At 52.3% G+C, this 13,396-nt stretch overlaps 4 protein-coding genes across 4 annotated transcripts; 1 reads left to right on the top strand and 3 right to left on the bottom strand.

The window, feature by feature from the left end:
• Positions 1–1,380, top strand: M436DRAFT_47150 (DJ-1 protein; the record flags this gene model as incomplete). The annotated part of the gene is made up of 3 exons (XM_013571530.1): positions 1–80; positions 137–208; positions 903–1,380. 3 exons carry the CDS (start codon positions 1–3, stop codon positions 1,378–1,380), a joined length of 630 nt encoding a protein of 209 aa, XP_013426984.1.
• A 512-nt stretch (positions 1,381–1,892) lies between these two features.
• Positions 1,893–2,534, bottom strand: M436DRAFT_20537 (Rpl24ap; the record flags this gene model as incomplete). Its single annotated transcript, XM_013571475.1, has 3 exons — positions 1,893–2,042; positions 2,211–2,354; positions 2,484–2,534. Coding segments are annotated over 3 exons (345 nt in total), but the record flags the coding sequence as incomplete, so codon positions are not given.
• A 399-nt stretch (positions 2,535–2,933) lies between these two features.
• Positions 2,934–5,547, bottom strand: M436DRAFT_47883 (uncharacterized protein; the record flags this gene model as incomplete). The annotated part of the gene is made up of 4 exons (XM_013571648.1): positions 2,934–4,665; positions 4,715–4,778; positions 4,830–4,975; positions 5,027–5,547. 4 exons carry the CDS (start codon positions 5,545–5,547, stop codon positions 2,934–2,936), a joined length of 2,463 nt encoding a protein of 820 aa, XP_013427102.1.
• Positions 5,548–6,439: 892 nt separating this feature from the next.
• M436DRAFT_47050 (uncharacterized protein) lies at positions 6,440–12,418 on the bottom strand (the record flags this gene model as incomplete). The annotated part of the gene is made up of 2 exons (XM_013571506.1): positions 6,440–9,705; positions 9,739–12,418. 2 exons carry the CDS (start codon positions 12,416–12,418, stop codon positions 6,440–6,442), a joined length of 5,946 nt encoding a protein of 1,981 aa, XP_013426960.1.
• Between the last annotated feature and the right edge of the window lie 978 nt (positions 12,419–13,396).

Below are 13,396 nucleotides of genomic sequence, written 5' to 3'. Positions count from 1 at the left end.
ATGGCCAGCGACAAGCAGCTCTCAGCACTCGTTCTCATCGCAGATGGCTCCGAGGAGATCGAGACGGTAACCCCCCTGGAGTAAGCGGCTGCATCTTGATATGAGCACATAGTGCCGCGGCTGACTTGGAATGAAGTGTCTTGGTACGAGCCGGATTTGCAACAGTCAAATCTGTGGGTGTCAACCTTAAGAATCCTCTTTACGCCGAGTAAGTCAATATGGCGTTGCCACTCTGTCGATCCGTTGTCCAAGTTGGTTCGTGAACATCTGGAAGCCGCAGAGCTTTCATCAAGAGACGAGGATCGTAGAAGCACCCCGACCAATGACCATGGATGGCTCAGTACGTACAAGTCTCCCGAGATTTGAAGGGCGAGTCAAACCATGGTAAGGAAGCTTCATACCGATAAGATTCCGTACTTGACTGGAAGCAACTCAGCCGTCTGATTGCACCCGTTGAGGTTCTCAAGAGACAACGAATTCGGCTGTCAGATTTGTTCACTACTCCCCATGGGCTGGATCCTATCACTCCCACTCCGCTCTTCCAGACAACATGCAGGCGGAGCTGGAGCCATCAGAATACACAGTTCTTTCTCGATAGCAACAGAGACTACAGAGAGACGATGTAACTACGACTCTCGATGGATACCTCGTAGTTGCTGGAAGGACTGTGCACTTCTATGGGCCCGCATGACATAACTCTGCACATGGGGAGGTACGAGATGCTGTTCATAGCAGGGGGAATTCAGGTACTGCCTATTCGGCATGAGATATCACAGGGCACGCGTGGTAATATTCCATGGGCGAGCTCCCATATCATGTTTGATCATGCGAAAGCCATTGATGTTCACTGATTCAGCACGAGATCGACTTGCTTGGCTTCAGATCTCTAACACGTCTTGCAGATGCTCCCGCGGAATCAAGATCATCCCTGATATCCCATCACCACACGAGATTCCTGATCGTCTCGTCGATGCGGCAGACATTCTGATCCTACCAGGAGGCGCACCCGGAGCCAAAACCTTCTGTCAGAGCGAGGAAGTTCTACGCCTGATTCGCGAGTTTCGAAACGAAGGGAAATGGGTGGCAGCAATCTGTGCCGGAACCACAGCGCTGGTCGAGAGTGTCAAATCGCTACGTGCTGAGGGCGAGGCTGCTAAGAAGTGCAAGGTCACATCGCACCCGTCAGTCAAGCAGGAGATTGTCGATGCCGGCTGGAGCTACGCGGACGATCATGAAAGAGTTGTGGTTGACGGCAAGATCATCACAAGCAGAGGCCCTGGTACTGCATTGCTCTTCTCGTTGACAATTGTCGAAAACTTGGCCGGCAAGGCGAAGAGGGACGAGATCCAAGGACCAATGATGTGCGCCGAGGCCCTGTGAGAGAGAGGCAATGAAGAGTCCTGTAGAGTTAGCAATATGAGTATGGGATAGAGGTTCAGAAATGCCTATCTGAAGTCGATGGTCATAAGTTCACGTCAAAGCAATCACCCTGATGGTCACTGTAGAGAATGGCCGATAGAGTGAACAGAAACATGGGAGTCATTTAATTTTCGAAATGCATTTCAGAGGCCTATCATGAACGCATTGTGGGTGCGCCTCCAGACGTGTGCGGGGGCGGCTTTTTGATAAATTCCCTAAGGCATGAGAAGTGCGAAAAAAGTCGGTATAAGTAACGAAGATGCATTTTCCCATGCCGTGCCTCAGCCTGCGCCTAAACGACAATCAAACCACATCAACCGCAAGAATCCAGCTGCTTAACGGGACTTGGCGGCGACCTTGACGGCGGGGCCCTTGGCGCCCTGCTTGCTGGCAATCTTGCCGGCCTGGCCCTTTGCGGCAGAGGCGGCGTTCTTTGCCTTGTTGGCCTTCTTCTCGGACTCGGACTCGGACTTCTTGGCCTTGCCCTCCTTGATGGCGGCGGCGCGGGCGGCGGCACGGGCCTCGGGGCGCTGCGAACGGCGCTCCTTGATCACATCGAGCGAGGCACCAACGATGGCACGCTGGTTCTTGACGGTGCGGCGAGTGCGCTTCTTGGCGACCTCCTGTATAACGAAAGTCCATCAGTCACTGTTCTTGGTTTCGTTCGGTGTATGTTTGCGCAATTCAAGCAGCGGCGGCGATTGTTGAATGTCGGGTTCATGGCGATCGAAGTTGCGCGCGCGCTGGCTTGCTGGCTGGCGGAGATGGCGACGGGTGGATGGGCGACTGACCTCTGAGATACCCTTCTTGTGCTGTCTGCGGTAAAGGACGGTCCAGGAGATCTTGCGGGGGTTCTTGCGCTGGAGGAAGAGCGACTCGGACTTGCCGTTCTGGAAACGGAAGATTTTGCTGTCACCACGGACGTAGAGCTTGCCCTGTTGCACGTAACCCAATCAGCCTCGCGTTCTTGTCCAGGCTCTCGTTGTGTGTATTCTTCTGCTTCTTCTTCATCGTGGTGGTCGTCGTCGTCGTTGGCGGGGAGGGGAGGGGGCGGCGATTCGCACCTTGCCAGGGTAGATCTTCTGGCCGGAGAAACTGTCCTCGTAGACTCTCATTTTGTCGGTTGTGTCGTTGGGTGGATTCTTGTCGTCTCGTCGATTAACGCGGCAGCGGTGTTGCAAAGCTGCTCAATTGAAAATGGCAGCGGCGTTTGTGGGCTAGCCGAGGATTTCCCACAGCTTTCCTTGGCGTTGTGTGCCTTCCGCTTCCGCCAGCTTTGCTGCACTTTCCCCCACCATGCCTGCGTCGCTCTCTTGCTGTACATTAACGAACATCAAACGTGCATGGCTAACTGCCTACAGCCTGTCGCGCCTCATCTGCACTCCAGTCACTACCACTTCACTGAAGACTTTACAAGCAAAAGGTCCAAGGAATGCAACAACAAATCCGAAAAGTGCATACATATATCTAACAGCCATCATCTCATCTTATCATCATGCATCCCATTCCCTTCATCATCTCCCCCTTGTGCTTAGATACACGTCCAGCGCGCTTGATACATTGCTGGCAGAGCTGACTCTACTGCGTACACTTCCTCGCGCAACCAACGCCTCGTTGGTCGCTGCTTCCTCACACCCGAGTCCAGGTGCGTGCGATGCCTGGCAAGGGCAACCGTTGAGCATGCCTCCAGTCTTGAGCACTGCCGACAGAGCAGCTTCCAACAACTTGTTTCTGCGCTCAAGTGCCTCCATCCGTGCTTCGATGCCTATAGGGCTGCTCTCGCCCGGCTGCAACTTGAATCTGGCCGTCTTTGCACTCGACGGTGGCGATGGGAACACCATACCACGTCCATTCTCATCGAATGGTGGTGCAGGTAAGGCTTTGGTCGAGACGGTCCTTGCTAAATCAATGTCTGCTGTGTCCTCTGATCTCGAGTGGCCATCGTTCTTGGTACACGGAGTGGGCGGCAGTTCTTTCTTGGGCGGTGGTGAAGGCAGTTCAGGTGTAGTTGATTGTCGAGTCTTCTTTGATGGACTGCCTGCTCGTGAAGGCGTCGAAGTCACACTCTTCGGCCCTCGACCGCGCTTACTTGTTTTGCCTCGTGGCACTGGACTGAGCCTGCCTTTTGCACTCGAAGCTGTGCGCACATGGCTGATCCTGGGCGAGGGCGAGGCGGTGGTGGCAATGATCCGGTAATTCTCTGAAGCTTCGCCTATGCTCGTTGCGCGCTTAGCGGACAGCGGACTCGTACAGTAGCCGTTCGGTCTGACCTCTCGTTCGAGGGAGTCTTGCGAATGCGAGCTGCGAACATCGAGCGGCCGCGGTCCCTCAGGCCTGGCTCTACGAAGACGACGGCGCGATGTGTTTTGCTGTGATGCTTTGACCATGGCATCGATGAGTTCGAGCGGCTTCGAAGAACTTGGCTTCGTTTGACTTGCGTTTGTGCAAAAGACATCACTGCTTGTTCCACTGCTGCCTGGTCGGAAGAAGGAAGGTAGGTCGTCGTCTCTCTGCTCTCGAGCAGCATATACCACAGCCGCCTCTTTCGTCACCCGAATTGCTTGTTCTTCGTTGACTTGCTTCTTGTCCTTCCCATGCGCATCGGGGCTGCTTTCCGCAGTCGACATGCCGAGCATCTCCCCCAGAGATTCAGACGGTATCGACAATCGTAAAGGACTACGTGGTGGCGGAGGCCCAGGGCTGTTCGAGACTGACCTCACACCCTCTCGGAACGAGTGATGCGTGAACTGAAGTCCAGTAACATCACTAGAGGTTCTTTGAACAACTGGCGAATCAGTGTTCAATCGGCGAGGGCTCAGTTGGACAAAGGCTGCTGATTTGGTAGGTTCGGCAACTGGTGAGCCGATTCTATGCTCTGGCAGAGCTGGGGGTGGTATGCTCGGTACTGGTCCTGGAGTTACAGGGTGGCTTCGAAGAGGTGCTGTTCTCCCGCGTATCACTCGAACGTGCCTTTCGCCTCCCGATGCCATCGTACGAGCCTTTGTACCAAGGAATAATGGACGCACTGGTATGGCTTTGCGATTCAGGACTCGAATGGTTTCTTCATGTGGCAGCGTCTGAGATATGCGTTTGATCGGCCAGCCCCTGAGTGCTTCCGGTCCTTCGTGCATTTGGGTGGCGGTACTAGGTGCAGGACTTTCGAAGCCCAAAACCCAATCGTGAAGGCTATCTGTACTGAGCTGATCGGTGACTAGAACGGAGACTTTGGACTCGGCTATCTCAGGACTGGTAATATGTCAATCGTTTGTCGATGTATCGTGGATGTCAAACATACCTCTTCGGTGGCGTATCGATCTTGTTCTTCTGGCCGGCTGTCTCGATCTCGAAATACCTCTTGCCTGCAAGCTGGTAAGCTCAGATCGTAATATCCTTGTCTGTCCTTGACCCACCAGTCTTAGACACCTTTGGGATGACGACGTCCGGCAGTCTTTGCCCCGGTGGCAACAATGGCCTTTTCGACGTTTGGGAAGCGTCATCTGCTGGCTGCGTCTCAAACTCTGGGACATCTTTTTCTTCAGAGATGATATTATTGAGCCTACGTGTAATCAGTATTTGTAGAGTTTGTATGTATCCCGGCTTCACGAACCTCATGTGGGCTGCAGTCGTTGATTCTGAGGGACGTCTGCTGCTGTTCTTGAAGATACGCATAGCAGAGGATATCCTCCTGGATTTCTGTGCTCTGATCGGAGGCTCCTTGACTGGCCCAGTTGTTTTGAGGAAGTAAGCCATCTGGTAAGATGGATTCGATGGGGGCAAGACCAGAAGATTTGTTTGGGTCATCATTTTGTCAACGAATGGACTTCTGGCTTCGTCGCTGTGATCAATTTCAGAGGACGTCGGACGAGTACCTTCATACGATTTTGCATCTGCTTGAGAGCTAGCATGGCTGACGCTGTCACCCGTACTGCTCCTCTCGTTCTCAGGTACATCAGGTTTTACAGGTTTGGCTGAGGGAGCTGGCAGCATGACAGGGACCACCATACCAGTTGGGCCGAACATTGCTGAAGACTGATGTAACTTGCCGGCCTTTTGAAACTCATAAGCTTTGGGCGTGTGGTTGACAAATGGAGGTACAGGCCTGCGTCGTGGAATAGCGGAAAGGTGCATCTAAGATGGCAAAAGGTAGGGCTGGGAGAAGAGCTCGGAGACTTTATTCACGACCATACACACAGGTGAGACCGATCGGAGAAATGGTAACCACAGAGCAATTGAAGACGAAAGCAGAGATCTCATGGGTCGAACCGGCAAGGTAAATATCAACAATCACGGTTCACACAAGTAGTGGTGCAAGGGAAAAGCACAAGATCCTTACAGCAACGACGTACGACGATCACTACCAGGAGACAGGATGCAGCAACCATTGAACTACTGGACGCTATGCGTCTCTGAATTGGCGCGGCGCTTGTCATGCAAGGATTCGCTTTGGGATTGGTCGTGACAGCAACCTCGATCACTCGAGCCGAATATCTCAATCTGTACGAGAATTCGGAGCGCATAGAATTAAATGCACGCCGTCTTACAAGGCGACAGTCAAACAAAATAAAACATCATCTGCGACAAGAAAGGTAGCCTTGAAACGAATAGCCAGATTTGCGGCACTGTTTGCCAAGGGCCATTGTCGCCCTGACAATGTGGCTGGCGCACTCGTGATGCTCATGATGTTCGGGGTTTTGCAGGCGTGCATGTGCATGTAAGATGCCGTTACAATGAACGCAAGGACCGTAGAAGACTGGTCCGGGAGTCACCCATGGGTATTACAACAGGAGCAGACCATCGACTGACAGGGCACAATGTTCTCAGTGCCTCGAACAAAGGTCACCGTCAAGTGGCACACGTGGAAGCAAGGGTGGAATCTGAGGTGGAGCCAATACACAATCCACTTACCTATCTCCAGACCTTGTGAGTCAAATTCGTGTAATGCAAGAAAAAGTTACATATCGAAAGGACTAACGCCGTGCTAGCCTTGTCACGCCAAAAATGCTCCGTGCCGTCAGATCCTTCAACCTTTCCTCTGCTTTCTGTTTTGCTGAGGCATGAAGGGGTCGGCGGGCTTTTTCCTCTTGCGTATAATCTGAGGTGTCGTCGTGGTTGGTAACATGTATGTTTTGGGCTTGGCAGCAGCTGCCGGTCCCGATGAGACAGATGCTGAAGCAGAAACAGGCTCGCTGTTCACTGTCGGCGTGGAAGCACCACTCCGAGCGGAGTCTGCATCAGCCATCTCAACATCTCCATCGCCCTTTTTTGTGCGCATACTGGCAAGCTTATCCTCCAACTTGACACGCACGCCTTCCATGGCTTGAATGCCATTTTCCTTCTTGACCTTCTGACCATCAGCTTCATGTTTGACCCTTAGACTGTTGCCTTGCCCCTTGTCAGCAGTGACTCCAGTGTATCCGTTCTGCTTGGCGGATCCATTGTTGTTCGAGACAGATGATTTTGAGTTCTTGGTCAGAGAATGTGCCTTTGCGGGATACTTTGAAGAGTGTGCTTTGAGCATTCCATGGAGATTGCCTGTTATGTAGCTTTGGCGATCCCGAGCATCATCCAGAAGTGTCTTCCAGACCGCGCCCCTCATCAAACTGTCCGAGTTACCGAGGATCCACAGACTGGACTTCGCACGAGTGATACCAACGTTCAAGCGACGAACATCGGACAAGAATCCGACGCTACCCGTAGCAGATGCACGAACGCAAGAGAAGATGATGATCTCGCTCTCTCGACCCTGAAAGGCGTCTGTGGTATTGAATTCGATGTTCTCTATAATCTCAGGGCCATAACGACCGGAGAAGCGTTGCTTCAACTCCCGCAACTGTGACTTGTAAGGCGTGATGATACCGATCTTGTTCTTGAAATCGTAATCACGGTAATCACTGATAAGTCTCTCGTACAGAAGCATGGAAATTTCGATCTCCGCCAGGTTGATGAGAGAGTGACCTTTAGGTGCGGCTTGGTGCTGGCCTTGAACGTCGAAGAATCGGTATGGTGCAAGCAAGTCGCTGGCGTGCCATGGCTGTTTCCGAAGACCTGCCATGTTATCTCCATCCAATAGACGACCTTCGTAGAAAGCTGCGCTGGGAAAGGCACTGATGTCGGGGTGCATGCGGTATTGAGTGTCCAGCAGATGGACCGCTTCTGGGTGGTTGTTCTGCATTCGAACAAACAAACTTTGCTCATATTTGTTGGCAGAGGCGGCTTTGGAGAAAACCGTTGGGGGCAGTTGTCTGGGATCTCCAACAAGAATGCACTTGGCACATCCATATTTCAAAGGAATCAGAGCGCTCATCTCCACGCATTGGGCGGCTTCATCAACCACGACAGTCTCGAACTCGATGTTCAGACTCTGGAACATGTCATGACCACTACCACTCAAGGTAGCGCAGATGATGTGAGCATCGTCCAAGATAGACTGTTGCACTCTCTTACGATTGAGCTCTGCAGCTCGACCGGCCGAGTTTTCGTTGTCTTTGGCGTTGTCAATCTGAGTTCCCAATTTAGTCTTGCGATTGCGAAGAGCATTGAATTGGTCTTGGAGCTCTGAGAGCTCTTTGCCCTTGACCTCGCCACTGTCAAGCTTTGAGCGAGTCAACCGGACCTGTTCAGACACGTTCTGGTGTTCTTTCATGAGTTGCTGAGTCTGCTCCCTTGCCTGCTTGTCGTTATTGGTGGAACCCAAGCGTTTGTTGACAAGCTCCTCCATCGTCACGTCGACGACAGAGCTGTTGACAGCCTCGCTACGACCGACACGAACCACATTCACCTTTCGGTGAACACCTCTGAGTGTCTTGACACCTTCCTTGAATCTCATCACCAGCTCGTCTACTGCTGCGTTACTGGGCGCGCACACTAGAAGCTTTTTTGACACGCCCGTGTTGGTAGGGAAAGTGCCACCTCCTCGTGGAACCTCGATCTTACTGCCCAGTTGCTTGTCCGAAAGACTGTCACTAAGCAAGGCACCCACAATCGCTACAATCGTCTTGGTCTTGCCAGAGCCTGGAGGACCCTGAATTAGAGTGAAAGCATCATTCTGCACTGCAGACTGAACAGCCTTGGCTTGTGCTTTATTGAGCGTGTAGTTGCTGACGATGGGCGCTAACTGCTTATCAGTATACTCCAGTAGTGGCGAAGGTCTGGCTTTGGTGATCTCGTCGCACAAGTCGTAATACTGCAGACCGAGCAGGGCTCCATACTCGCGTTCCAGGGGTGTAATCGATTGGACCTTAGTACCGTGTATGACACTGCCAGGCAAAAGATGAGCTATCATAGTGTTGTTGTTTCCCGGCATCACACGATACGTGACCTCTATGTGTTGCTTCTGGCGGCGTGTACGATACACTTGGGCAAAACAATGAGCAGCGTCGGCATCTGCCGTGGGATTGTTGGACATCGAGAAGAGTATGATGTCGCTCTCCGAGATTTGTATCTCCCTATTCTCGGCGTGTGTGACAGAGCTGCTGACCTCGATGAAAGCGTCAACACTTGATCTGTTTACGATCTTTATCTCGTAGGGCTTGAAGGAGCCTTCTTCCCTCGATTTCATGAAGCCTTGCCAAGCTTCGAGAACAAGTAGTGGACGGAACGTCTCTTGATAATCGGCAACATGGCGGAAGGAGTTGGCGACCTTTTGGAATTGCCAGTCTTTGGAGTTGGGGGGGTAGTCGCCTTCGTAGAAGAAGTCCCAGCCCAGAATCGTCTTGTGTAGGGGTGCAAGGTCTGGAGCAAGTCGAGCTCGCATATCCTTGGCAGAACGAACTCGCCTCTCGATTCGAATGGGCTGATTACGTTGTTCGCGTTTCAAGCCAATGGCGCCTGCAGCATCGCTTTTCGCAGTGTTTACTCGCTTCTTGGTGGGCTTGACGCCGAAAAGTTCTGCGTCCAGCTGGTCGTCTTCGTCCTCGCTGCTCTCATCCGAGGAGACCATGACACCTTGACCCTTGGTTGAGTGGTCCTTGCCTTCGAGACCGATGCCTTGTAGGCCTGAACCACCTTCCCTCTTGGCAGCAGCAATCGCCGCAAGATCTCTCTTGCGTTTAGCTTCTTGTTCTTGCTGACGTTTAACCCTGAAGTTGTTGGGGTCCTGCTGTACAACTGGAGTCCTGGTTGGTAGTATGGACTTCTTAGCAAAGTCGCCACGTGCTTTGAGCATCTCAGCGGTTGGCGAAACGCTCGAGATGGCCCTCTTGAGAGCAGACTCGTCAGCGGCAGCTCTCCAAGTTTCCATATCCAAAGTTCTCTTGGGTTTGCTGGCTGGAGTTGTGTTTGTCGCATCTGGTCCAGACGTAACCCAAGATGCAAGCGAACCTTGCCTCTGAGGCTTGGATATCTCAGTTGCGCTCTGCTCTTGGACCTCGGACCCGACACCAATATGTGTCTCTAGTGCCCGACGCAATTCGGCCTTCTGGGACATGCTGAGCCTCGTCTTGACGGTGCCATTCAGCACGTCGTCGACATAGATTGTAGAGTCCTCGGGCAGTCGCAGATCAACTGATTCAAGACGCTTCATGATTTCAGAGGTAATGGTCACGGCTTTGTTGATCAGATACTCATCTCTGAGTCGGAGCCATTTTGTAACATGGCCCGATGCATCTCTGGGCATCTGCAGTAGGCCTTGTTCGACTTCTTGAAACGTTTTGTTGTCACCCGAAGCAACATTTGCGTCGCGCAGCGCTCCTGCAATGACACTGTACTGGTTGAATGCGTAATCTGCAAAATCCATAGCGTCTCGGCAGAATTCAATCATCATGTTCTTGTCGTGCCCAGCAAGACTCCATTGCTCTGTGTACTTGAACATGCATCCTATTACGCTCCACAGGGCTTGCCACGTGTTCTCAATGGCCTGGACTTCTTCTGCGTTGAGCTTACGGGACCGCAAGATACCATCTTGCGTGCTGCAGAGGCAGTCAAGGATGTCCCTTCCCAGCTTGAGTAGAGTTCTGCATGGTGAAAACATGTGGCTCCGAGACATACCGCGGAGAGTCGAAGCGATGGTTTGAAGCGCCACCACGAAGTAATTTTCCACAAGATATTTTACGCCATCTCTACGCGAGTCCTGAGATCCCATGCTCTTGATAATGGTGGCCGCAGATTGTTGGATTTCAGCATGGCCAGAGAAAACCGCATAGAAAAGACTCTGTGCTGCACCAGGGCTACTCATCAATCCTTGAAGCTCTTTGGGGTCGAAGTCCTGCAAGCTGTTGAAGAGCTCGGTGATGTAGCCCGAAGCGCGTTCAAACCCATTGTTCCAGCTTTCAGCATGCTTGGAAGCATTGGCAGACTCTTTGGGCGCAAGCGGTTCCAGAAGCATGAGACGGCTGGCGCCGATCAAGATTGCTGATGCAAGAGAGATATCACCTGGCTTGACGCTCCTTACTGCAGCCTTCCAAATGGCCAATGATGAGACGTTGAGATCGAATCCGAGAGACTTCTGTTGCAATATTGCATCGCGTGTTGATGCTAGGGAATGGCAGTCAAGGGAAAGGGCATTGCGCACAACATCGAGACCAAGGTCGGTCTCGCGGGAGTGTGCTGGGGAATCTTTGAAGCTATGAAGATTCTCCAAGATCGTGAAGACATGGACGCGAACTAGCTCAAGCAAGTCTGCCACAGTGGCACTGCCTGCACTCGCCTGATTCATGATCTCCATCGTAGTGTTCATGACCTGTAAGCCTTTATGCCAACAGACAGTCTGAGCATATCGGGAGTATTTGTCCGATTGTAGCCTCGTCATCAATTGCTGCAGAACGGCACGACACGCAGGGGCCAGGTTCGCGGGCTTGATGGACTGCACAAAAGGATCGACCCACTCCAGAAGTGCTTCGAGTTGCAGTGGTTTGTCTTCCTCGGTGGTCATCATCGGCCCGTCAATGGAGGGGCTGTTGAGGATCTGTTCTGCGACGGCCTGTGGAGGGACAGCAGCCAAAGCCTCCCAGACATCCTTCGGGGATTTCTTCAGTAGAGCACTGAAACTACTGACAATGTTTCCATAGCCATCGAAGGAGAGCTGGAAATGGTCAAGAGCTAGCTTGTAAATATCCATATCCAGAGCTCGAAGGTGATGTGTGATGAGGTTTTTGTCGAGTCTTTCAAGAATGACTTTGGCGCCATCCCAGAAGATGGGCAAGAAGTCGCGATCGATGTTCATAGGGGTGACACGAAGCATAGCCGCATTGAAAGTATCGCGAACTGTCCAGTCGAACTCGACGCCAGTGATAGGTCGCTTGAACTTTGTCCAGCCTCTGAGAGCCCAGGTACGTCTCTCCTTGTTGTGACTGAACAGAAAGGAAGTCAAAGCCGGTGTGTATTCAGGCAGGGTAATTTTCCTCTTGGTTTGAACGAGCTTGAAGGGTTGGTCGAAGTGGTCGCGAAGAAGCGACTCGTTTTGTAGGAATGCTGTGCAATGCATCGACTCAAAGAGGGCGTACATCTCTTCTTGAGGCAGATTGGCGATAGAGCGTTCTTCGGGAGCGAGATCGAGAAGGGTGTTTCTAACGCCGTCCAAGCCGGCGGCGATACGTTCGGTGTTCATCTGGTCGAAGACTTGCATGAAGGAAGCTACCAGATCGGCATCATATTGCAGTTCAAGGTCGTGCTTCACGTCTTGTCTTCCACGGTGGTACTCGCGTACGCAGACAGTGCAGCGTTGGAGCTGGTGTTTGAGCAGGCTCTTGAAGTCAGAGCCCAATTGTAGTGCCGTCTCTCCGTCGAAAGCAAAGATCTGGCAGGCCTGTAGCACCTTCTTCTTCAACAGTCGCGACTCTTCAATCTTTTCATGCCTGGCCTCCTTTTCTGCCTCTGTTTCCTGGGTAGGCGCATTGAGGATGTCTTCGTCGAAATATACGGAGCCGTCGTCGTCGGATGAGCGTGGGCAGAACCAGTGCTGGCCACTGGGAAGAGCTTTGAGCTCCCTGGACGACCAAGTCAGTATACAACGACAGCACAGGGTAGTTGTGTTGTGTGTCTTACTCGATTTCCGCCACGACATCGGCCATTGCGTAATTCACGGCAAGTCGTCCTAACTACGCATCTGACGCTGATGGTTCCTCGAGGCGAGTGTTGGTCAAGATCTCATAACCACGCGAAGGTACGTGGGTCGCGCCTGTCCTATCTGGGGAGAGAGTAGAGGTAAGTGAGGGTTGAATTGTCGGTAGTATTGACGGAAAGTTTGGTCTGAGAGAGGGCGCGTGGAGGGTTGTGAGAACAAGAGGTGTATCGTCAAAAGTTGTTGTCCGTCTCGTCGACAATCACTTGCGTCGTCCAGGGTCTTTGCTACCACAGACGGACAGCAATGGAAGAAGGAACACGATAGGCGCACGTCTTTCTGGCCGTGACGCGCTCTCACTAATAAAGTGTCCGCTTTGAGCACAACTGCATGCTACCCAAGCACAAATTCGGTCCGATGACGATTCGACGCTTGCACTTTGACGATGTATTGATATGTGATTGATGTTCGCGATGCAAAGAGCACGTCTATCCGGTTGTCGCACCTGGAAGGAAGGGATTCAGTTGTCGATGCTACTCTCGATGGCACCTGCTTCAAGATCTTAAACTTCATGCACTCTCGCAGTGAGCAGCCACGGGGGCCTTGGACCCAGAAGCAGGACATTATATTATTGCTACATGCATGCCCAGGGCGACTCGTACTCCGGTAGTAATTGTGCATTTCTATAGTAGAGAACAAACGCGCTCTACACCTTCGCAGAGGGAGTGTCAGAGACGCAGAGAGTCTATAAGCTCTAGCGCATAGGAAGGGCACGTTGATGTGTCCTTGTTTCACAGACTTTCCATTTACGATTTGCGCCGCTTGAATGTTGCCTTGGAGTGTTGCACGGGCATTTTGCCACAAGTGAGTGGCGTCTGGGCAGGAGGACGAGTCCTTGGTACGGGCAGCGATGTGTTCGCAGATGCTGAACATCGACCATGGCAGAAGAACTACAGGGAACTGGCTAGGTTAGGTACTGTA

This window comes from Aureobasidium namibiae (genome assembly GCF_000721765.1).
Source record: "Aureobasidium namibiae CBS 147.97 unplaced genomic scaffold scaffold_9, whole genome shotgun sequence".
Classification (NCBI taxonomy): domain Eukaryota; kingdom Fungi; phylum Ascomycota; class Dothideomycetes; order Dothideales; family Saccotheciaceae; genus Aureobasidium; species Aureobasidium namibiae.
This window is presented reverse-complemented; position numbering and strand designations above follow the sequence as displayed.